Here is a 24337-nt window from a genome sequence, read left to right as displayed (position 1 = left end):
TTCATGTTTTATTTAAACTGACTGATGGTTCTGTGCTGGAAATGCATGGGATGCCCTTTTTGTGGCTAAAGACCTTTGATCATTTGCTGTTACTTGTCAAATTTATACGTGAAATTTACCAACACCTTTTTTGGGCAAAGATGTAGAATACAAAAACATCCTGAAACAGACTTCTCCAGAGATTTGTTTTGTGCTGTGAAGTGTTAAATATCTTACAAATGCCACTAAATTCACAATACATTTTGTTTTTCATGTAGAAATGGAGAAACCTTCGACCTTCTGTACATTAATCTTAAGAAGTATACAATCGTGGCTGACCTGAAATTAATCTGAATTAAAACTAGTGTCTGTGTTCATTTCATACTGATTTTATTTTCAAGATTTTGATACTATGGTGATAAGCAATGCTATAAACCCACTTACTTATTTGAGATCATCCAATTCCTATAACCCCATCCAGATCAAGTATGTACAGGACTGTTTTGCTAGAAAAATGCCTAAGGTGCTATCAGCATCTAAATCTAATCTTTCCCCTTGGTTGTAAATTGCTCTTCTCTAGGTCCTAATCTCAGGTGCGTGTTTGCTTTGTGTATTTTGTGGTTGTGAGGATTTGACACGGGTAGATCACCGACAGCACAGAAAACAGCACAGTGAGACATGTCAATCAAAGCCACGACAGAATTAGTGGAGGTTTGGAGAGTTGCTCCTGGCATGCAGCAAATGAGAGTGGTCGAGCAATGTCGATTTCTCAAGCATTTAAAAAAAAAAAAAAAAGGCAGGAAGAATATCCTTCAAAAAAGCCTGCTTTGGGGAAGCTGCTGGCATGCCATTGCCACCAGGAATGAAGCTGAGCCCAAGTAAACACACCCCTCTGCCAGAGCCAGAAAAATGCCCTGGCTGCCGCGGCACCAGGGTCATCAAAGCAATTAGTGCCAGGTGGAAAATGACCAGACCCTTGACAAAGACATCCTGCACGATCCCAGGAGAGGATTGCAAACTGTAAGAGAAAATCATCGATGCTAAAAACCTAGGGGCGGAGGGGAGATGCGTCTGGCATCACCGCTGATAAGAACCCTAAGATAAGCGTGTCTCAGTTGAGGGGTTGCACGCAGACTAAGGGGTGGCCGTCAATCGCAAGCACGATGTTGTGCACGTGGCTGTCTCTTGCCCAGGGGTGGTGAGCTCTGGGACGGGAGCGCTGCCAGGAGCCCCGGGAACTAGCTGGGGAAGGAGAATATCGATTTCCCTCGATAAACGGGAGGCTGCTGCTTTCCATCCTGATGAACGAGCGTCTCGTGCTGCTTTTGCCAGCGAGGGAGCGGTGGTCCCATTCTGTGCCTCTGCCTGCGCAGGCTCGTGGCATCAGACTTGCATTGCCAAAGACACTGCCAAAAATACACTTGAGTTGTGCAGTACATTCAGCCCTTTGAGAACATTCTTTTCTGACGCAGAACAAAAGTAGGAATGCCCGGTATACTCACTATTTCAGTTATCCATACTCTGTGTGCAGGGGGGACAGGATTATTCAGGAATAACTGCACAAATGACAGATCTGAATTACATTTCACTCCAGAGTTATTACAGCTTTCTCCGCTCACCTGTGCCCCACTTTTGATGGACACTGAAGTGTCTCCTTTTGCTGGAGAAGTGGGACAGTGGTGCTGCACAGGGACTCAGTGCTAAGGGCATTTGCATGTGCCACCTTCCCTGCTTGCAGCCAACCGGGAATTGTTTGCCCTGACTCTTGTTTGCAGGGGCACGGCTGCAGGGGAAGAGGTTCTGACGCTGCATCCAGACACATGAGCTTGGGGCACGGGCACAACCCTGCCGAAACCCAGCTGGACTGTCCCTGTGCCCTCCTGCAGCCCCGGAGGTGGGACAAGCCTGCATGACCCGCGGGACCGGCAAACTCATCTGCAACAACTTTGCCAAACTTTAAGCATTTACAGTTGAAATTTTCCCTGGTGTTTGTACTTTCCTATATATATATTTTTTTTTTTTTAAATTCACTCAGTGGGGAAACTTTCAAATAAAAAGCCGATTAAAAACCACTCTATTTTTGCACAAATAGGATATTTGCATAAAAAAGGGTAAAAGCTGTGCTTTGACCGCGTGAAGTGCTGTGTAGTGCTGAATTACACTGGAATATCAGCCCCAGGCCTCTCCTTTCAACCTGAGAAGCAAAATCGGGAGATTTTAGAAATCGTTCCCCCGCTCCGCTCCGTATCTGTAAAAGGTCACAGTAGCTGCACAAGGGCTTCCTAAAAGTAATGCTTGTGACACATTCAGATACCATCAGGATGAGCCACTTCAGAAGAGCCTGCAGGGCGCTTCCATCTTTAGATCAGGCTTTTAATACTGCGCACTAAATCAGATATCAGGCCACATACCGAACAATACGGGTAAAACTAGGCATTGAAATGCTGCTTATACCAACCCGCATCCTTGTTCAGGGCTGGGTGCGTATATCTGTAATGCGCTTTAACAGCAGGTCCATGCCTTCACTGCAGCCAAAACCTGCCCTGTGCAGGACTACGTGTGTTAAGGGCATCTTTCTATGCATGCCAAGCGCGGTGCATTAGCTTGGACATAAGCATTCATGCATTTGCAGCGTGGGCAGACTGGGCTCAGGGCAGAGATCCTGCACCCATCTCTGCTCTGCCTTCTCCACCCTGCAAAGCCTTGCTGCAATGCCCTCAGGCTGCTGCAAAAGCTCAGCTCACCTATTGCCTCCCTCCTAGAAACACCTGATATCCCCCGTCGAAAGGAGCCTGGCTTAAAAAAACCTGTGTGTTATTTATTATGGGCTGCACCGTACTGCGAATGTTTGAAGGGGAGAATAAAATTGATTTCCCAATTTTTGCTTTTCCTAATTTTTGCGTGCTAGACTTTTCAGCATAAAGCACATTTTTAAAGGGAGATATTATTTATGCAGATATAGATTTTTGAGAAAAACACACTGTTACTTTCTCCAAGAAAGAAAAACAGGCTTTTAGACCTGCTGCTATAAATGGTGCTTTGAACCCTATTTTGAAATGAAAAAAAAAAAACAACCCAAAGCAGAAAACCAAAAGTGCATTAATGGTCTTGAATTTACAGGTTTTGGAGAGGCAAATAAGAGCAAGGGATGGTGCCGCAGTAGAAACTAATTTTGCGGTTCAAAGTCTGGATCATAAATACATCCAGGGTCTTGGAGACCTGCGTGGAAGAGTGGCAAGGTAAGGAATGCATCACGGCCCTCATTTTCATCGCTGCTGGTCGATTTGTGCAGAGCAGATTCGGAGTGGGCATAAATGTACTTCGCACTCATTTTATATCTCCATTTTAGTGCCAGATCTGTGCTTTCACGCTCTCCATGTTAGAAAAATTACCAAGCCAGGGAAAAATAACTATATTTTCATGTCTCATTCTCCATCACACACTTAACGTTTTGGGCAATTTTTTCTTCTCCAGTCTGGCTAGACTTCAGCTGAAGTGGTTATTTCCTCCTACTTAAACTCTCCTGTTGTTTCAATAAAATCTTTACTTCCTCTCTTGGAAAGTAGGTCTTGTTGAGCAAACTTGATTTCTTCCTTTGGTGACTTTATAAGTTTTCATTGGTACAAGTAATTGCACATATGTGACATAGTTGGACTTCCCTGGGGCACCTTGTAACACCAAATATTATGATTAAAAGAAAGACAAAGTGAAACTGTGCTATGTAATATCAAGAGAGCATGTGGATTAAGAACTGTCTGAACTGATAAATCAGAAAAAGTAATCATTAAGGAAGAAATCTCCCTGAACTGGCATGTTTCTAATGTTTTTTTTACTCCAGAGGCCAGTCATATGCTTTTTATATAAAACACTGCTATTGACATCTGTGGATAACACAAAAATTGGTCAAGAGAGGACAAAGTGGTAATAGAGAATAACCAGGAATATTGGCAATGTGGGCTGATTGAGAAAAAAAGTACTTTATAAACCCAACGAGAGACTGTTTCACGACTGAGTGCCCCCTGAAAAGTTTGGGGAATATGGCAGGTAAGTAACTTACCGTGAGCTCTTACTACGATGCGGCATCAGAAATGCCAGGAGTATGGTTTTGGACAAGAGAAGCAGAGGACCCGTGAATAGGGAGGCTATTTTAGCTCTAAGTATGGCACAGGGATTGATACCAGAATACTGTACTGAGCCCAGAGTCCCCTTTCTGAAATTAAAAACTTGATATGGTGTAAAGGAGAGCCAGGAATGTGATGGTGGGATGAGGAAAATTTCTGGCTGACAGAAGTATACATCTATGTATAGTTTATAGAAAAAAATAAAACCAGAGATGTCTTAATTTCCATTTCTCTCTCCAGGAGAGAAAGGAAAAAAATCATAGAGTACCGAAGGACTCCAGACTACTGCAGAGAGACCCAAAAATCCAAAACGAGAAGCTGAAGCCAACACATTCAAAGTTGGCAGGAAAAAGATGGGGTTTTTAAACCTTGTGGCTGATTAGCATTGGAACAAAGTAGGAGGTGATCCTGCAAAAGCCTCCTGATGTTTTCCAATTCAGGTCGGCAGACTCTCTAGACTATATGCTTTTAGCGAAGCCATAACATTCGACTGGTGAAGTGTCTCGCTCCTCTTTTCCCAGCGTTTTCCTAGGCGTGATGCTTCCCGTCGTCAGCTGCACCAGGGCTTGCTCCCGTCTTTTGTGCTGGAGCATTTGCCTGCAGGCAAGGAAAACAAAAGCACTTGGGGAAAACAGGGTAATCGTGGGGAAAAAAATGACCAGTCCACTTCTACTTGCGTAAAGGAAAAAAAAGTAACCAGAAGAAACAAGAGGTTGAGCACTCATGGAGATCCACAACAACACGTTTTATGAGGTCGCTCTTCCTCTTCCTTCCTTGCCCATTTTTTGGGTGCGCTGGTTGGCCTTTCCCACGGGTGGAAGGGAGGATCCCAAAACACACATATGCAATCGTACATAAAAAACTTCCATGAGGGGACCAAAGTCATCATCTTAGGATGCTGGAAACTAAGTCGTTAGACCCCATTTATTTTTAAGGAGAGAAAAAGGAAAATGGCAGGTTTTCTAGCTTCATCCAAACATACTGGTATTGCAGAGCCAGAGCTGGCTTTTTAGTGGCATTTCAACAGCGATATTATAATGCAGTTTTATGCGAATGATTGCCATTAAGCTAAAGCATAGTGTAGTTTTATGTGATTCATGAATCATCAGCACTTTCTTGTTTTTCTTGCTGCTGAAGTTCCCCTCTGGAAATGCCAAGCCTGAACTGTGTACCTGCCCCCAGCGTCGTGGTTGAGGAGTGAGCCAGAACTGACAAGACAGAGGACTGCCGTTATAGTGATACTTAATATTTTGATTTTTCACATCTCTTTGATCTTGAGTTTCAGGGTTTAAAATTTCTGTGTATATTAAACAGAGCCCAGAGTGGCTGGAGACAAATGCCCGTGTTCATATAATTTACATTTATTGAATTAATAGAAATCTTCCAAATGCAAACTTGCAATGACAGTTTTCCTCTTGATTTGTAGCCTAACCTTAATCCAAGACTATCTGGGATGAAATGAACCTTAAATGGAGCCACTGCTCTTTCTCACAGCAGATGATTCATCCTCCTGTATTCTGCCATGTGTAAAGGATTAATGTGGATTAGCTCTTGTAATTCAAATTGTGTCTATTCTTTTACTCTATCTTTCCCCGAAAAATAGATGGAGACCTCTTGACAACTACTGAGGTGGCTGTCCATTAATTCTTGGACCTTCTGACTACTTTTCTACACTGTGTAAACATTTAAGTGTCAAGTAGCAGTGATCTTTAAAAAAACCCCAGCCTTCAGCATCTCAGCTATAGTGGCATTCCCATTGAATTAACTATATATTTTATTTGTATTCTTTTAATAAGAATTCCTTTGGGCATGGGAATATGTATTACAGTAATGAGAATTAGGTAATCAACTGTAAAAAAAGGCACACTTCTGATAAATACTAATTCATTCTCTTCAGCCTCACCGACAAAAGAATAAATGAATGCACAAGTGAATAAAAAATGCACTTCACACAGCTGGTTACATTTTACTTATTTTTCTTGTGAGCATTTTTGTTGCTCAGAGAAGAAGTCCAGCATAGCACTATACTATCAAAAACATTGGTGTGTACCTGTGAAGTTACTCGACCCTTCAGAAAATGCAATACTTTGGCAAGTATAGTGGTCCAAAATATACTATTCCTTCCATGACTCTGGAGGATAAAGCTCCTTGAACATATAGCAGGTAGCTATATTCCCGTCTCTAATTAAATGCTTTGATATAACCATCAGAGGCTTTTATTTCTTTATACTTTTTAATTTATATGCAAATCTCACAGGAGTACGCTTTCTGTACCATTCGCAGTCCGTCTCCACTGCTGCTTGCACACTCTCCAGCCTCTGCTTTGTGTGACTGGAAAACCATGATCACACTGTAAGCTGCTGAATGTCTCCTCTGTGAAATATCAAATTAGAGCAAGGTTTAAGCAAGTCCCAAGTATCCCCATTCTCTTCAGGACTCCATCTGCCAAACAGCAATAATACATTTAACTACTTTGCACATAATAACATTATGTGTAGGGAAAGTGAGATCTGAGCAGGACCAGAGATTTAAGGCACATCAGCAGCGCTGAGGGTCTTTGCAAAGCTCGCCAGGTCTGCAGGCCCCCCGGCAGGGCTCTGACCCCCCAGGCTACGCAGTAATGCAGATGTAGTTGCATTAATCCCACGCTGCAAGCCTAGTTCTGGGGCTTTTTGGATCCTATTGTCAAATCCTCTATTTTTAAGTATTCTTGAAGTATAGAAAATTCAGGTTTCTTTCTCTTGTAACTGAAGTTATGTCTTCTTACTGCTAGAGATCCATTAATCCTCTTCTTTCTCACACTGTGCTCTTCTTGCAAAGCCTTGCAATTGTTGCCTTGCGGTGGGACTTCCCTAAGGGAGCGGCGAGCCCCGATCCCCTGATCTCTGCTGAAAGAGCTGGCCCGCGTGCGGGTCCGGTCAGTCATCAGCCTTGCCTCTCACCGCAGCCCCGTCTTGTTTGTGCGCGTGTACCTCAACATTTCCACCCAGCCCTGCAGCCGCGAGGAGCCCCCGACCCGCCGCGGTGCCGCCTGTCCCCTGTCCCCACGGGGACCCTCCATCCCCCAGGACCGTGCTCCCCCCGCACCCTCCCCGTGCCTGGCTTGTCTTCTAGGTTTGCATCCGGAGAAGCTGTGACGGCAGCCAGCTCTGGAACAACCCCCTCCCTCTCCAGATCCATGTTCACCTTCACAGCTATTTTGTACTTGTTTTCCAAATCAATGCTTTCTTTTTATCAAAGTTCTGGCCTTCGTACAAAGCCTTCTATTATCTGCAGTAACTTTTTTTTATTTCCTTGATCTACATGCTCTGTAGGTGTATCACAATATCTGAGCATCATCAGGAGATGACAAAAAGCTGGTCTATTTAAACTGTCAAAATTTCTCTTTAGATCCTTTATCTGTCAACAGCGCTGGCTTTATTTGGCGGTGGTGCTTTGGAGGATAATTTCTCTGGCATTTTAAAACTTATCTGTTTTCCTCTCTCAACTTCTATTCTGTTATTTGTACTACATTGTGCACTACTTTGTGGCCTGAAGGTATTTTTTTTCCACACTCTTGTTTGAAGTACTACGTGCGCTGGGACGGGTGGTTACTCCTGGGGGAACAGCATGAAGGAGGGGTGCAGGAGGGCAAGTGTGTGTCTCCTTGCTCATGCTAAGTATATGTATGATGTTATATATATATATATATATTTACATGTACACTAGAGAAAGTATTCTTGCTTACATTAAAAAAATATATATTATATATATGTAAATATATAAATATATACTATACATGCAAAATGTATATGTATACATTAAAGACACAGGCTGAAACAGTCATTCATTCTACCTGGAAAGGATAGCTGGTTGAATGTTATTCAATCCCAGGGCTACTCAATTAATGCCGCCACTCTCAAATCATTCATTTTTCCGTTTTAAATGTGACGAGATATTTTGGTGAATGCAACTGAAAGAGTTTGACTAGCAAATGACAAATGCTCCTTACAAAACAGCAAGGTTTTTTGGCTCTAAAAGCGATCTTCCCCAACATCTGCGTCCAGCCAGCGGAGGCTGCAGGCTGGGGTGGTTGTGGCAGCAGCGTGCCATCTCTCCTGGTAGGCATCCAAAAGATGGGGGTGCTCGGAGTTCAGATTAGCCCCTCGATTTACACTTCAGATTTAGTTTAATTTATTGAGATTGGATAGTGGGAAATCAAGGGGGGACCCGGCCTGGCAGGGTGAGATGTGGATGGCTCCTGCAGCTCCCTTGGAGCCCACGGGCACCACGAGGAGGTCTGTGGTACGAGGAGCCCACGGGCATCGCTGCTGCAGCGGAGGGCATTGCCTCTGGCTGCCGCCCGCTTCCTCGCTGTCACTTCCAGCAGCATTTCAATGGGCAGCAATGTCTGGAAGCAGATTGAGGATCAGGGTTGTTGCAACGGGGTGTCTCTGCCTATTTTGCCGCTCACCGGGGTGGTCCCGGGGGGTTGGATTTAATCCAGCGGCAGCACATGGAGACGAGCATCTGCCTTCAGCCACGCTTCAGCATCCCCCAGCAGAGGCTCTCTCGTCTCTGGTTTGACTGCAGATGCGAGGCAAGCATTGCGAAGCTGTCGGGAGACATCAGCATGATCAGGCGTGAGGCCCAGAAGACTGATAAAGAGATTTATGGCCTTCACTCTGCCCTCAAAAATTGTGTTGGCGATTTTGAGAAGAAGGTAAGTAGAGAAGCCTACAGTGAAATACCTGGTGAGTGGTGACTATGCATATATAGATATAGCTTCTTTTCGTAATTCCTGACCAATATTAAAGACTGATATGGTATTTATACAATATGTCAGGATTTTTAATAAAAAAATAAGTTTTCCATGATACTGTGGAATCATAGAATCATAGAATAGTTAGGGTTCGAAGGGACCTTTAAAGGTCATCTAGTCCAACCACCCCTGCAATGAGCAGGAACATCTTCAACTAGATCAGGTTGCTCAGAGCCCCGTTCAACCTGACCCGGAACGTTGCCACGGATGGGGCATCTACCACCTTGTCGTGGTTTAACCCCAGCCGGCAGCTAAGCACCACGCAGCCGCTCGCTCGCTGCCCCCCCCACCCCTGGGATGGGGGAGAGAATCAGGAAAAAAAACTCGTGAGTTGAGATAAAGACAGTTTAATAGGACAGAAAGGAAGGAAAAACAATGATAATGATAATAATAATAATATGACAATAGCAATACTAAAAGAATTAAACTATACAAAGTAAGTGGTGCACAATGCAATTGCTCACCGCTCGTTGACCGATGCCCAGTTAGTTCCCGAGCCGCGATCCCCCCTCCCAGTTAACTCCCCCCAGTTTATATACTGGGCATGATGTCATATGGTATGGAATAGCTCTTTGGCCAGTTTGGGTCAGCTGTCCTGGCGGTGTCCCCTCCCAGCTCCTTGTGCCCCTCCAGCCTTCTTGCTGGCTGGGCACGAGAAGCTGAAAAATCCTTGACTTAGTATAAACACTACTTAGCAACAACTAAAAACATCGGTGTGTTATCAACATTCTTTTCCTACTAAATCCAAAACACAGCACTATACCAGCTACTAGGAAGAAAATTAACTCTGTCCTAGCCGAAACCAGGACACACCTCTCTGGGCAACCTGAGCCAGTGTCTCACCACCGTCATTGTAAAAAATTTCTTCCTTATATCTAGTCTAAATCTACTCTTTTTTAGTTTAAAACCATCACCCCTTGTCCTATCGCAACAGGGCCTACTAAAAAGTCTGTCCTCGTCTTTGTTATAAGCCCCCTCTAACTATTGGAAGGCCGCAGTAAGGTCTCCCCGGAGCCTTCTCTTCTCCAGGCTGAACAACCTGAACAACCTCTCTCAGCCTGTCTTCATAGGAGAGGTTCTCCAGCCCTCTGATCATTTTTTGGCCCTCCTCTGTACCCGCTCCCACAGGTCCATGTCTTTCCTGTGCTGAGCACCCCAGAGCTGGACACAGCACTGCAGGTGGGGTCTCATGAGAGTGGAGTCGAGGGGCAGAATCCCCTCCCTTGACCTGCTGGCCACGCTGCTTTGGATGCAGCCCAAGATAGGGTTGGCTTCCTGGGCTGCGAGCGCACATTGCCGGGTCATGTCCAGCTTTTCATCCCCCCCGTACCCCCAAGTCCTTCTCGGCAGGGCTGCTCTCAATCCCTTCATCCCCCAGCCTGTACTGGTACCGGGGGTTGCCCCGACCCAGGTGCCGGACCTTGCACTTGGCCTTGTTGAACCTCATGAGGTTCACGTGGGCCCACTTCTCCAGCTTGTCCAGGTCCCTCTGGATGGCATCCCGTCCCTCAGGCGTGTCAACCGCACCACTCAGCTTGGTGTTGTCGGCAAACTTGCTGAGAGTGCGCTCGACCCCACTGTCTGTGTCACTGATGAAGACATTAAACAGTACTGGTCCCAGTACGGACCCCTGAGGGACACCACTCGTCACTGATCTCCATCTGGTAGTGGCATTTATAATACATGTAAGGTAATTACAGATAATAAAAATATTCTAGGATTTGGGGATCCTCAGATCATAAATGACCAATTACTGTTTCTCAGTATGATTTATATTCAAGTGCATCTGGAAATTGCAGTTGCAGGCATTTTGGAGCTAAAAAAGGCCATCTAAATCCGCTGGTTTTCCTTTAGTTTTAAGGTGGTGGCAAGGAGGCATCTAATACCATATATCTAATTCCATATTAATTTTGGCAGTATTTCAAAGGCTTTTGAAACTTTAACACTGAAAAAGTTTTGGAAATTGGTGTTTTGTGTGAGAGTGGTTATTTTTCTCCATGGAACGAGCAAGCCAACAGCAGATAACAACTGGTACTGCCTATCATTCCTTATAGCTGGCCTTTCCTTGCGAGAGGTTCACTACGCTCAGCAGCAGTTTTGGAGCTTCTAGCAGGATCAGGAGCATTAGCAGTAATATTTTACAAGAATCCAGCTGTACTGGAAAATTCAGCTTTCTAAACCTGCAGCATGATGGCTCTCTGCTCCTGCTCCAAACTAGACGTCACCCGTGCCCGCCAGGATTGAGCAGATGTGGGACATTCAATTTCTCATGCACTCTGGTATCGAATATAATCTCATTACTGTGTTTTGACTGCATCTTCTGCTGCACAAGGCACAGTGCCAGCCATCGTGTACCTTGCCTACCCAAGGTCCTCTTCTCCAAGGAAAAATTACTCGTGACAGAACTTAAACAAAGATATCTTACTTGGAATTCTGTTAAAAGACACTGTTTGGACATCTGTCTCCTTGAATACCTATGAAAAATGTTCTTCTTCACCTGGAAACGGGGAAGGGAGCAGGTGTGTGTGTCAGAGTCGCATGAAACAGTACACAAAATCATGTAAAAATAAGTCAGGGTAGACATGGAGCAGGATGCAGAAGAAACTTCCTCAGCTGAAAAGGGAAAAAATTATTCTCACATGACTGTAGGAAAGAAGAAAGGAAAGGATTTCTGAAAAGGAGTCATCTGTTGCTGTAAAGGAAGAAGGTACCAAATCTTCAGTGGCACCTTTTTGACATTGACTTGCCATGGCTACCACGCAGACAGTGGCATCTCCTCGCCAGGAATGTTTTGTGCTCATTTGGTGTAAAATCTCTGAAGAAAACTGCTGGGATCTCACGTCTCCTTTAATTTATTATTTAACCGGGGGTAAGCAGGCTGAATCCCTCATCCCTTGCATCAGACTAGCCTTCAAGATCCCGTGTCTACTTGCAGCAGCAGGTAACATAACCCAGGTTGCACAGCGAAAAATCCTGGAGGGTGAGGTTGTGTGAGAAATGGGTTTCTGGTGGCTTCCAGTCTCCTGAGTCACTCCCACTCCATCTTCCAGAGGCACGTGGACGTCCAGCTTCTCTTGAAACAGCAGATGCAGTTGCTGGAGGATCCACAGTCTTTCCAAACCGCCCCACTGCGCTGTGTCACTGATGTATCGGGAGCCCTCGGCATCACGTTTTCACACCAATTGTGATGTGCAAAGTCAGATACGTGCAGATGATGGATGAGCAGCTCAGGGCCCTGGCTTGCCAGACCCTCCGAGGGCTGAAATCGCAACTCTTGGATGGGACATTTCCAGCTTTTCCTGCCCATAGGGCCCAACGTGGTCAGGCCACCGCCGCCAAGGTGGAGCGCGCGCGTGTCCGTTCCTGCAGGACGTGGGGCGCTTGGCTTCACCTCGTGAGTCCACCTTGTTCTCTGCGTCCCAGCTGAGGGCCCTCAGCCCGCGAGCCGGGTTGGTGAAGCAGTTTCTCTTCCCCTCACCCCAACAGTGAGCCATCCCGTGAAAGGGGCATCTCCAACCACAGAAGTGTGGGAGAGCACCAGGCACCTGGGATATCCCGCAGCCTAGAGAGCGCAGGGCTGCGCAGAGCCGGGGACGCGCACTCCAGCCTGGATGCACTGGGGTGATGATTTGAATGGGGTCCCCCAGGTACCATCTTAGTGCTGCAGCCACCGAAGCATCTGTTATTACGGGTGAGCCTCTCCTCTCTTTGCTCTTCTTGGGATCCCGTTAGGTGTTGGACAGCCAACGCTTTGCAAGACACACATGCTTTCAAGGATTCACCACTTGGTTTCTGCCACTGTTGGGGAGATCTGAGCGGTGCCCAGTGCTTTGTTCAAATAAAAAGAGCGTTGCTTACCTATGCATGTAATTGCAAAGCCTGCATCCACAAAGACTTTGACTTCAGCAGGTCTTACAACCTCGGTGACTCTGAGCTCAAGTTTTCAGTCTTTACTGAACTAAATTATTTGTGAGAAAAGTTCATTTTGCTGTAGCTGTACCTTGATGTTAGCTGGTTTTTTCCATGCTTGCAATCCCAATGCATATTTAAATGTAAGTGCTCATAGTCTGGCTCATAAAGGTGTTCTCTGTTGAATTCTCATTAGGTAATGCAGCTATTAGGCAAGATAGAGACTTCCAACTCCGATCAAAGTTCGAATTTAAAGACAGTCCAGGGAGATCAACATCACGAATTGCAACTTCTGGATTTCAAGTAGGTGATGGAGGGTTTTTCATTATGATAATTCACCCTGAATGCTTTAGTGTGATGAACAGGTTGCCATGAAACAGCAAAACAAACCCGTTAATTAACATCCCTTCAAAACACTAGAAGAAGGTTAATGAAGATCTGTGCCATAAAATAATGAAAATACATAATGAAAGTATATTCTCTTGCAAGCTAATTGTTAAAATGAGGCACTAAATGCCACCCTGTAAGAAGAAAGGTATGAAACTAATTAACTTTCCGTATTTAAAAGAAAGGCACCAAATACAAAGACGCTATTTACCATGATAATTGGGGCTAATCTGTGACTTGCCTAATGTGCAGAACAAGACATTTTCTTTATGCGCTTGCAACCACCTGCCCATTTCTGAGACAGCCGCCCGGGGCAGGGGTGCTGCTGACAAAGAAAGGTGGGCACAAGGCTGAAGTAGCTGCACAGCCTCATGTGCCCACAGATTTGTGATGTACTTGTTTCTTACTTACCTAGTATATTTTTCCTATTCTAGCTGCACAAGTATTTTCAGGGTGCCATTTTAATCTTGATGAGTTTTAGAGAGGAGGGAGCTCCAGGGAAGGATGCAATGAACAAAAGTATCTGGCATCCATATTCAGAACAATGCAAAACAGCAGCCCAGCATTGAATAGCAGAGCCGGCACCAATAACTGAAAATCTAATTATAATAATCCTGCAGTAACAATATTTCAATGGCAATAGTTCCACTCCTTAAAATGGTGAAGTATTTGAATAAAGATTTACTTTAATTAAGATTTTATCTGAATTGTATTCAGAAGTAAAAATAGGCTAGAACTTTGAAGAGAAGAAAGTTCTCATCAAGAGAACAGGAAAAGGAATTGGGGTGAATGGGGAAATAACCACTAAAGTGGGCAATGAATTAAAATTGGGAAAAGGGAAGGAGGAACAGGGAGACAGAGACCAGTGAACGATGGAGATCGAGACGATGTGAAAGGGACAAGAAATGAAACGAAAATAAGAGGGAAGGAAAAATGGAACAATGCCAGAAAAGAAAGAAACTGGAAAACTGAATTGAAGTAAATGTTGAGTTTCTCAAAAGTTAATGAGACCTTGCTGAAATTGTCATTAGAAATAGGAAGCTTGAAAAGAAGTGGCTTTCAAGACACTGAGATGTGCTGGCATTGTGTATTTAACATAAAATCCAAAACGCTTATTTACTAAACGTGGAGATTTTATTCCAGTTAATACAAAATTTAATTAAAATAGCATGCCCTTTGGGGAATGTGTCTCCTTTTATATTGCTCCTTTAAAAGTCTACCAGATTTATATATTCTTTTTATAGACCTGAAATAAAATTTAACTTCCGGAACAGACTGGAGCTTCTGCATAAAACTTGGCATGTTTAAATCAGCTTTAAAGCTCAGAGTTACCTCTTCAGTTGACATGCAGCTCTCTGGGATCCAGTCGTCTCTGACTGCGGGCTGGCAGTTGTACTGTAAAAGTACAAACTGATATTGTTACTGAAAACCATGTGAATTTCAAGGATGTTTCAGGATTTCATGGGAGTTGTACCTTGCTCAGAAATTTGGCCTTTCACAGGGGAGTGGACGCTTATCTCCCGCGGTCGGTTAGGTTGGAATAGCTGCATTCAGCTGCACAAAGTCAATGCAATTGGCAATAGGTCTATTTTCACTACTGGAGTATACTCTTATTAAATATCCACAAGTATCCCCTTATTAATATTTCAGGGCTTTGCTGGGCCAAAGACTCTGGCAAATCATCTGCCTCTGGAGCCTCACTCCTGCTAGACATATTTTTGTAAGTCCCATGCAGGAGGGATGCTAATAGAAGAAATTTTAAAATAAAATAAAACATGGTACTGTTTTATTATTAATAAGAAATTGTTGATGTTATAAAATATTAATATTAATAATAATTGAATTATTAATCATCATCTTGTCACTGTCAAGCGTGTCCCTCAAGACAAGCCCAGCCATCTTCATCCTCCTCATCAGAGCCACATGCTGGCTGTGGTTCACAGGATTTGCATCCCAAGGAGACCGTTGTGATCATTTGGTCTGAACCACAGAGGCTGTGTAACCTCACGTAACTGCTAGTGTGGTTCATAGCAATCATTTTCAGTATTTGTTAAATAATTTTTTATAAAGTCAATTATTTCCGTAGTTCTCCCCCTTCTCTCCAAGGCAGACTTTGCCAAATCTTTTCTAAGTTGCCTAAACACAGTCTCAAATAATTAATTTTTAGGTTTAAATATTTCCTCCTTCTCCCTTTTCCAACTTGGGAGAAATTGAAGCAAAGCCAAACGCCAGCTGCCAACTACACAAGGTTTGGTTTTGAGCCTTTGAACAAAGCTGACCATCAATTCTGTCATTCATGGTTAATTCATCTTCACCCATTAAATTATATTCCCCAAATTTGTTCAGTAATCTTAACACAAACAATGGCATGACACCTTTGTTTTATGCCTGTTGGACTAAAATCTCCTGATTGTATGTATATATATAAGAAAATAACCACATGAAAGATCTGTCTGAAGAGGTACCAGTCCTGTAACTGCCTGCTGTGGCGGTCGAACAGAGCTGTAGCTCTTCTAACGACCAGCCCGTTCACTGATCCTCAGCTATGAAGATCCTGCCCTCATGGACGATGACCTTAGGGCAGGGAGCGGTGGCTTCGACCGAGTGCTGTCTCCATCCCTACCTGACCTTTCCAGAATAGGGTTTGCATGGCGATTCCTGTTATTCCAGTCAGATGGCTCACTCTTAGGTCTGAGAAAAGCTCTTTACACCTCCCCTTCCCATGCGCAGGTTGGATACTGGTCTGTATCATCAGCATACTACCACTGTATCATTTTATTTTCTCACAAACAAAGATCAGTGCTCCAGGAAGCAAACTCTGTGTGCACCTTCACATGTGCGTGGTAGGACTGAAAACGACAAACTCAATACTACAAGTTTTCATTCTTGAGAAATCAAATCTTAGAACTACTAAAATGAGTAATAGTGATAAACCAAGCTAACGCTCTGCTTACATAGAAGATCTTGAAAAGCACAGTCTATAGCAAACTGCAATAACATATCACTTAGAGAGATTTTGCTATCATTAATTTTTTTTAGCACATTTACAGTGACTGCTGATGGTAATTATCACTTCATTAGACTGATACAGAGCTGTTATCAATCACTCGGCATAAAAAACACTTTAACTCAAACAGCCTTTTGAAAAGTGATATTAAATATTAGAAGTGCCATAAGCATTAAGTCTAGTTATAAAATCCTGCTCCTTACCTGTTGGTTTGTATCCTAACTGAGGCCCAAACAAATTTCAAGTGATCATTGTTTGCATGCAAGCATGTGTTAGAAATTAATACAATTACATGAAAATTTTTCATGACACTCCTACAGTCAGGTCATATGCATAAGCATGAAAATTTATATATATGACTACAACTTGGACCTAAGTTCACGTCTTGTCATGGTTCATGTTGTAAATTACATGTTGCAGCATAAGAAAAGCAAAATCTAAACCACATTGTTCCCTTTAACTTGACATTTTGCAGATTTTATCCGAGCAGCATTTGTTCACCACTCTTGCCTGCAGTTCCCTGTCTCCTCTGGGTGCTGCCTGCTTGGTTCCCTTTGGGTGGGCTTTCACATTTCTATCCAACGGCTGCCTCAAAGGCAACTCTGCATTCTCTTTTTGTTTTAGTTATAAACTTCTTTTATCCTTATGAACTTCATTTTCAGCCCACAAGTGATTTTGCTGCTCCCCCCGATGCCCAGCAATACAGTCGATGTTCAATGGGATAGTGTAGTTTCTTCATCCACTTCAAACAGAGTTAATTCAAATGGGAAATGAACATTTTTCAGCCCTCAGATATTTTCCTAAGGTAGACCACACTACAGAAATCACATTTTGGCACGTAGGTACAACCTTCAAGGTAAGGATTAATAAAATAATTGAGCTTAGGGCTTGTTAGGAAGCTATTGAGGAGATTCGGAGTAATTTAAACAATTTACTCAAGTGACTCAAGACTCCTCCATAACACTGACTAAGCCTTAGTCTGGTTACTAAAAAAATAATCATAATTTCAGGTTGACAAGTATTCTGAGTGACTTCAGGGATCAGATACAGACTCATCGGAAACGGACAGAAGCGCAGTTGACACGGTCTGAAGAAGATCAAGCCCAGCACAGGCATCAGCTGCTTAACTTGGTGAAGGAGAGACTGGTAAGACTTTCCAGGACGGCAGCCCAGGGCACTGGGGTGGCCTCCAGCCCTCCCAGGACTGGGAGCAAGAAGCACCGCTCCCGTCACCTTGATCCCAGCAGGTACCAAATCACGCACACGAAAAACGAGCTCTAACACAAAACCAGGTGCCTCAGGGCACGGCCAGCAAAATGATGCGTTATGGAAATCACGTAATCTTAGATTATTTTGGAAGGGATATCTGGAAGTCATAAGGTTCAACCCCTTGCTCAAACAGGCCCAACAGCAAAGTCAGGGCTCGAGCCTCATCCAAGTGATTTTTGTTGCCAAGGATGGAGATCCCACAATGCTCTGGGCATCCCGGCAAATAAAGTCTTCCCCGATTATAGCAGCACTTCACATCTCTGTAACCCCGATGTACCCCACAATGGCGTGTTCCTGTCCCAAGGTGAGCATCGGTGCCACCACTGAACACCAACCCGTTTCATTCATTAACAAGCTCAGAAAAGGAAGGGATCGTCCGTGCAAATTCTGCCTGGTTTGAAATATAGACAAACCCTCACCATCCTGCGGTCAGTACATTAAAACGCGGTGTGTTTCAGTTCCACAGCAGCAGTTAGCGCTTGGCACAGCACCGACGCCTTTTAATTCCTTCACAGCTTTTAAAGCTTTTCCTCCTTTGCTGTGTGCAGTTCATTCCGCTTCAGAGTTCAACAGCCATCAAAACATGATCACCCTGTCTTAGCGCCAGGATGAAGGCTGCTGATCAAAGACCAGATTCAGAAGTTGCTTGGAACTAAAACGCTCCTGAACTTTAATCTCCATTTATCCTGCCTGATGGTGATCTCTCATACTCAATGCAACCAACACTTAGTGCAGCCAGGAAGATATTAAAAACATTTCTGACTTGTCAGCAGCTAGCTCAAAGCTACCGTTTGAATTCCCTTCCTCCGCTAATTGTTTTTGTGATTATTTTGCAGAAAACACACCAATATATGTGGTTACTCTCCCCTAAGGGAGACTGCTGTGCCAAAAAATACAGCATTAACAGGAGTTAAAGCTTTCAAAGCCACTCTTAAATAGGTTGAATAAGGAATGCATGTGTTTTTCTGTGTACGCATACATGTACACAAGGGCATGCATGGCGGTCCTCTCTGGATGTCACCTCAGTGGAAGCACAGCTCCGTCCCTGGGAGCTGAAGGAAACCTCAGCACCAATGCTGGAGAAAAGCCGTTGGAGACGAGCTTCAGCCTGCACCAGGAGGGCACTTGTCCCTGCTCGGCAGCGGGGCCTGGCAGCGCAGGCAGCTGCCTTCAGCAGCAGTCCTGTCTATGTCCTTTTCGCCGGGCTGAGAGGACACGCCGTCCTGCGTGCGGCCGGGGCTGCACGGACCGGAGAGCCGAGGGCTCCTGGTCGGCTGCGTACTGGTGACGGAGCCGTTCCGGGAGTGCAGAGCAGCAGCTCGGTTATTCCCAGAGCTGACTCACTCTGTCAGCTGCCTGCACTGCACGGCAGCGTTTGTAAACTCAGAGCGTGTTGCACCACCGCGCTAAACTCTGTGGGGGTTCAGACAGCTCTGCCAGGTTTGCAAACACCTTCCGCGGGAGGCAGAGCCATTGCCTTGGGCCCACAGGGCTCGCTTGGGCTGCAAGGGCTAAAGCAGGTCGGAGGATTTTGACCATATTGACCAGATTTGGAGTTGACCAGAAGACTCGGTGCAACTTGAAGACCAAGGAAGGGGTGGGCAGCTGCGCAGCTCAGGTTTGAGCATGCCTCTGAGGAGGGGGAATTGCCTTCAAGAGCTGTGCTGAGCTCAAAAGAGGGAGAGGACTGCTTGCTACCCCGCATTAGGCAGCTCTTACAGGGCTCAGCCTCCTTACTCATGCCAGCAGCTGAGCTGGGTTTACACCACAGTGTTGCACCCCTTAGGTCGGAACGCCTGAGCTTGAGATGGGTGCATGAAAGCAACGTGAAACGGGTTGAGTTCCCAGTCCCACCTTGCAAAACGTGACAACAAATCACTGGATTTAAATGAATAAATAAAAAAAATACTAATTCAAAAAGCACTTTGTCCTGGCCCAGCCCCAATTTCCCAGTTTATTTGGTTCACTGGGGAAGAGAGAATTGACACATCCTCCGGGGTACCAGACCTCACCTGCATTTACTCAGTGCTGTCATGCATGGGATTAGGAAGCAAGACTGACTGAAAGCGTGCTTGGCAGAAAGCAGGTTAATGTGGGCATACGTAAAGTGTCTTACTATAAACCTGTGTTATGTATTTAAAGGAAAGAACAGAAGAAAGACTAGAAGAAAAGCTCCTACTTCTGTCACTAAAGCTAGAACAAATGGATAAACCACAGAAATACGAAAAACAGTTGAACCAGATAAAAAGTGAGGAAAAAACCCTGCATGCAAGAAACATCAGATTTGAAAGACAGATCTGGAAGGAGCTTGAGGAAATCCAAAATGAATACAGATCAGGTGAGGATGGGCTTTCATGCAATTTATTTTTAAAATAAATTTCTACAGTAACTTGCTGCTCCAGAAAATACTTCCCAGTAAAGACAGACAGACGTTAAAATGACTATTTCCCTCTCCCAAACCCCATATACAGAGGTGTATGGGTTAGCCCGCTTGTCTTTGCAAACAACCACCATGACATTTGCACACAGGTTGCTTTCTCTTCCTAAAAGTCTCAAGGTAAGATCATTTAAAAGACAATTTCACACCCTGTTTTCCAGATTTTTTAGAGCACCTATTTCTTCTGTTAGCAAGGTCCCTAGCCTTCGCTGGGAGGCACAAGTCACTCCCTTTTGCACAGGAATCCTGCTGCTGAGATCGTGTTTGATGGTTTTGTATCATTTCCATCCTTTACTCCCCACTCTCAACCAACAGTAGCTGGAGAAAGAGGCACCTGGATGAGTTACGGCTACCCGACACAGACCATACATTGCGCAAGTGAAGAGGGAAGCAGTTAGATAACATTGCTGAATACACGGCAGCTGCTTCTTATGGGGACAGCCACAGTAATGTATCTCACAGAGCATGAACTGCTTTACCAATCTGAGATGATTCTGGCTGTTCAACTTTCAGCAGCAATTAGAAAGGCTTTCACCTGGCAATAAGCACACAGCCTTCACAAGGAAGATTTTGCCCACTGTAATCTATCCTGTGTCACTCAGACCTAATCTGTCGTGATACCCTCCACTTGCAGCTGATCATGGAAACACAGTGGACACATCAGGTTATCTGAAAAAATCACTCAGCCCTCTCTCCAAGGGAACAGATGGCTGAAAATCATTAGACAAGGGCTTCACATCTTACATGTTCTCACTTGAAACTCAGGCGTCTGGTTCTCATCTTCCAAGCTGTCTGTAATCGAGGACCCCAGCGCCGTACTTCAGCTCCAATTCCTTCATCATCTGCAACCCACCTACAAGCCCTGCTCCAAGGCTGTAGCAAACCAACCTTTAAATTAGCTAAGGTCTTTGTGCATCTTGACACAGGAAGGCTTGGCTGTCTACAAGACCATCTGATTGAGCACAAGACAGCATCTCAAAGAAAGCTGTGGCTAAGAAATTCCAGAATAAGACTCTGGTGATGAAAGGAGAGAGTTCTTAACTTCAAATTGCTGCCTGCAGAAATTAACGACAGAAGAGATCTGTTTATGCCAAACTTTGGCCATGCTTGTGTTCAAACTCAAGTCCAAGGATTGCTCTTTCCCATGGCAGTCCGCTGGCAGGGGCTGACCCCCAAAAAGGGGGAAAAGAGGCCACTGAAGAGGTGTGGAGCGGCGTGAAGGGCACAGAGGCAGCCTCTAGCCTGTCTCAGCAGCTCTTTGTGCTCCAGCACAGATTGGCCTCTTGGAAATCAGAGACATGTCTGGAATTTATAAAATTCTAAGCACTACACAGCGATTTGGTTGAACACTATCTAGAGTGTAGCAGTGACAAAATTAATCCATATTAAACAACCGTTCCAAGAAGAAAAACATGTCATCAGCTGCCATGTTACAATAAGCACTTTAAGAAAAAAAAAGAGGAAGAGAATTAATTTTAATCCACTGTTAGGCTGCTTGCTTGCTAATAAGTTAACACCTATGTGACACGCTGGACAAATGTAAAGAACCATTACGTTGTAATTTGAAAGTCATTGCAATCTGGAAACAGCTAGGTAACAGCAGCTTACAATTCTACTTTCCCAGTCTTTATTGACAATATTTGACTGTACAGTGGTCCAAAAAAGATGCATCAGGTGCTCCGTAGCTCTGTTTTGGAAAAAAGTGTGTCTGCACACTCCCATCTTTCTTTTTACACACATATACACAGATGCACAAACACTTAGCCAGTGAAGCTGAGCTCCCATTCTCCCAGAAGCACACGACAAAACAGCGTCCATCTCAGATGAAGCCTAATTCTTATTTACAGTTGCTACAGCTCTGGGAGATCCGTGGCACAAACCTTGCTATCTGGTAGGCAGACTGCAGAGCAACAGTGTCAGTATCTGATGGGAACACAGAGTCTGATTCAAAATAAGGACTGCAGACTTAAGAAACCCAAACCAAACAAAAACCCCCAACGCTCAATGAAAGAACAATATGCTTTACAGCTAACAATACCCTTGGTTTTAATGACAGACACAGTATTTTCTTTACGCCACACCACAAATCTGATGTCAATTGCAGTTTATGGCTATGTGTAATTTTGCTTGGTATTGTCCAATGTATTGGAAGATACAATTCCTACAGCAAGGAGCTTGCAACCCAAGCTGCTAATGTATGTCCATGGTATTCAATAAAATGATGAAATAGACTGGATTTAATGCGCTCTGTATTAAACGTGGGTCAGAAACCTTTGGAAAGGAAAAGAAGAATCTTCTAATGTATTGAAAGCAACCACTATTTAATTAATTGTTCCTATTCTTCTACCAGGATTTCAATCCATTCATGAGTCTCTGGAGCTGCTCAAACAAATACAGAACACAAAGCTGAAACTTGAAAAAAAGAAAATTCAGAAAGACGTGAAAAAGATAAAATGAAAGTGACCTCCCAGAAGACTGAACACCAAGAGCAAGCCTTGTCCACTCTTGCAGGTGCTCTCTCCAGTAAGAAGCAGCATTGAGTTAAAGAAAGAAGTAGCCTTTAGACACACCTGATTTTGTTTTCCCCTGTCCCTGTAGGATGTTATTGCTAGTTACGATATCGTGCAGCCACAAAAATAACAACTCTGTAACACCAACAGTCATTTTCACACCAATTTTACAACAGAGTACTTTGCAAACTTTAAGGCTTGACTTAAAATTTTACAAGCAGATTTCATACAAAAGCATTCATAGTATTTAAAGGACTTTAAGAAAACAAGTACACAGTTATTAAGCGTGCTTAGACCAGTCCTGCCATAAGCTACATCGGTTTTAGATTGGTGTAACTACTGAAATCAGGTCTAGTAAATTCCTCCAGCTGCACACAAGGTATATCTAGCAATAGCATTATGAAAACTGGTATCAGAATATCTACTGATGCATGATTTGGACCTATTATAATAAGTTACTGGATCATTAAAAGCAGAAAATAAATTGCGTACAGGTGACAAAATGCAAGTTAATTATTAGCAGATACATTATTAAGAAGGTTTATTTCTCATCTTCTCTGACTGAATAGAATTTAGCGGTGGTTTGCAGTCGAATGCTCAAAAATGTAGCTGATGCTGTGGGTTTTGTTTTGCTTCAAGAAACAAGAAAAACAATCTGGAAACAATGAGAAAAACTCTGCGAGTAGGGCAAAAGAAACACATCAGTATCATTTCCCAACAGAAGCTAATATGAGTTCTTTAGCAGGCAGGCCAAAAAAAGGAGGTCACAATGCAATTGCAATAGAAACCTGAATTTCTACAGTACCTTTGTTTCCAGAAAGCCCAATACCATCCATTGCCCAGAAAAGAAAATTCAAAAGGGCTCAGATAATCCTCCTCCAATAATCTGTACCTTAAGTCTGTTGTGCTTTTTGCTCTACAGAACAGCAGGTTTCTCAAAGCCATGGATTGCAGGTGGCTTCTCTGAGAAGCCAGACCTGCACAGCGTGACGGCTGAAGCCGGATCTATGCAGTCAGCAGGGAATGCCACTTCAGCAATTAATCACGTTGCTCCTGCAGGCAGAAGCTTTGGTACATTCAAACTTTCTCCAGTGAGTAAGAAGTCCTAGAAATCGCTCACATCTTGTAAAAGACAAAGAACGGCCACCAAAGTCGCAGACGACCTTTCTGCATTTTGTTTGCGGCCAGGCTGTTCGGAGCCAAACCCCACGGGAAAGACCCCCAGCCTCACGCCTGCTTTCAGGTCAGGTCTGTGTTCGTCACGTTTCCTACAAGCAGCAGGAAACCAGCAACACCGAAATCCCAAGGACGTGCAGCAGATTCTGAGCTACTCTGAACCCACATTTCGGTCTCGCGGTATGTTCTGTCCATTACAGGGGGCTCTGCCTTCCCTGCAGACTTTAAGTCCATTAGTGCAGTCATAGCAAGAGATTTGGGGTGGAGGGCAGCCTCCCAAACTGTCTTTCTCTAGCTCCCTCTAAGCACTCTTGCCATTTTTGCCCATGTACTTGGCTGCTGGTGAAGCAGCAGTTAGCATGGCTCGGTGTATCTGGCCCCCCCTCCCCGCCAAGGACCCTGGATGCTGCAGTTCTCAGTATACTGAGGAACAGCAAAAAGGTGAAATACAAGGTTATTGATGAATGTGTTTTCTAAAAGCGCATGGTGTCAAAAAAAAAAAAAAAAAAGGAAGAAAGAAAAAAGGCCAGGACAACCTTCAGAGTCTAACCCTGGAACAGAGAAAAGGACAGAAGTATTCCTGCACATTTCCTATCTATCTATCTATCTATCTATCTATCCTTTCACGTGGCAGTACAGCACAACCAAATGTTGCTTTATCAAAGCACTGATTTGTATGATTATAGCAGAAGGGTTTGAGGGCCTAATTATAAATTCAGGTCACACACAAATATGTATTTG

General features: G+C 44.1%; 1 protein-coding gene across 1 annotated transcript in view; it reads left to right on the top strand.

Annotated features, from left to right (window-relative positions):
* Positions 1–22367, top strand: part of FAM81B (family with sequence similarity 81 member B) — a 28943-nt gene extending 6576 nt beyond the window's left edge. Inside the window, exons 3-8 of the mRNA XM_050912797.1 lie at positions 3100–3218; positions 8673–8802; positions 13007–13113; positions 17215–17350; positions 19616–19811; positions 22261–22367. Of these exons, the coding sequence (XP_050768754.1) occupies positions 3100–3218; positions 8673–8802; positions 13007–13113; positions 17215–17350; positions 19616–19811; positions 22261–22367 (795 nt within the window). The remainder of the gene's footprint in view (positions 1–3099; positions 3219–8672; positions 8803–13006; positions 13114–17214; positions 17351–19615; positions 19812–22260) is intronic.
* Positions 22368–24337: the final 1970 nt, after the last annotated feature.

The sequence above is a fragment of the Gymnogyps californianus genome, chromosome Z (assembly GCF_018139145.2).
Source record: "Gymnogyps californianus isolate 813 chromosome Z, ASM1813914v2, whole genome shotgun sequence".
NCBI classification, from domain to species: Eukaryota; Metazoa; Chordata; class Aves; order Accipitriformes; family Cathartidae; genus Gymnogyps; species Gymnogyps californianus.
Note: the sequence above shows the minus strand (reverse complement) of the source record. Positions and strands in the feature narration are given on the sequence as shown.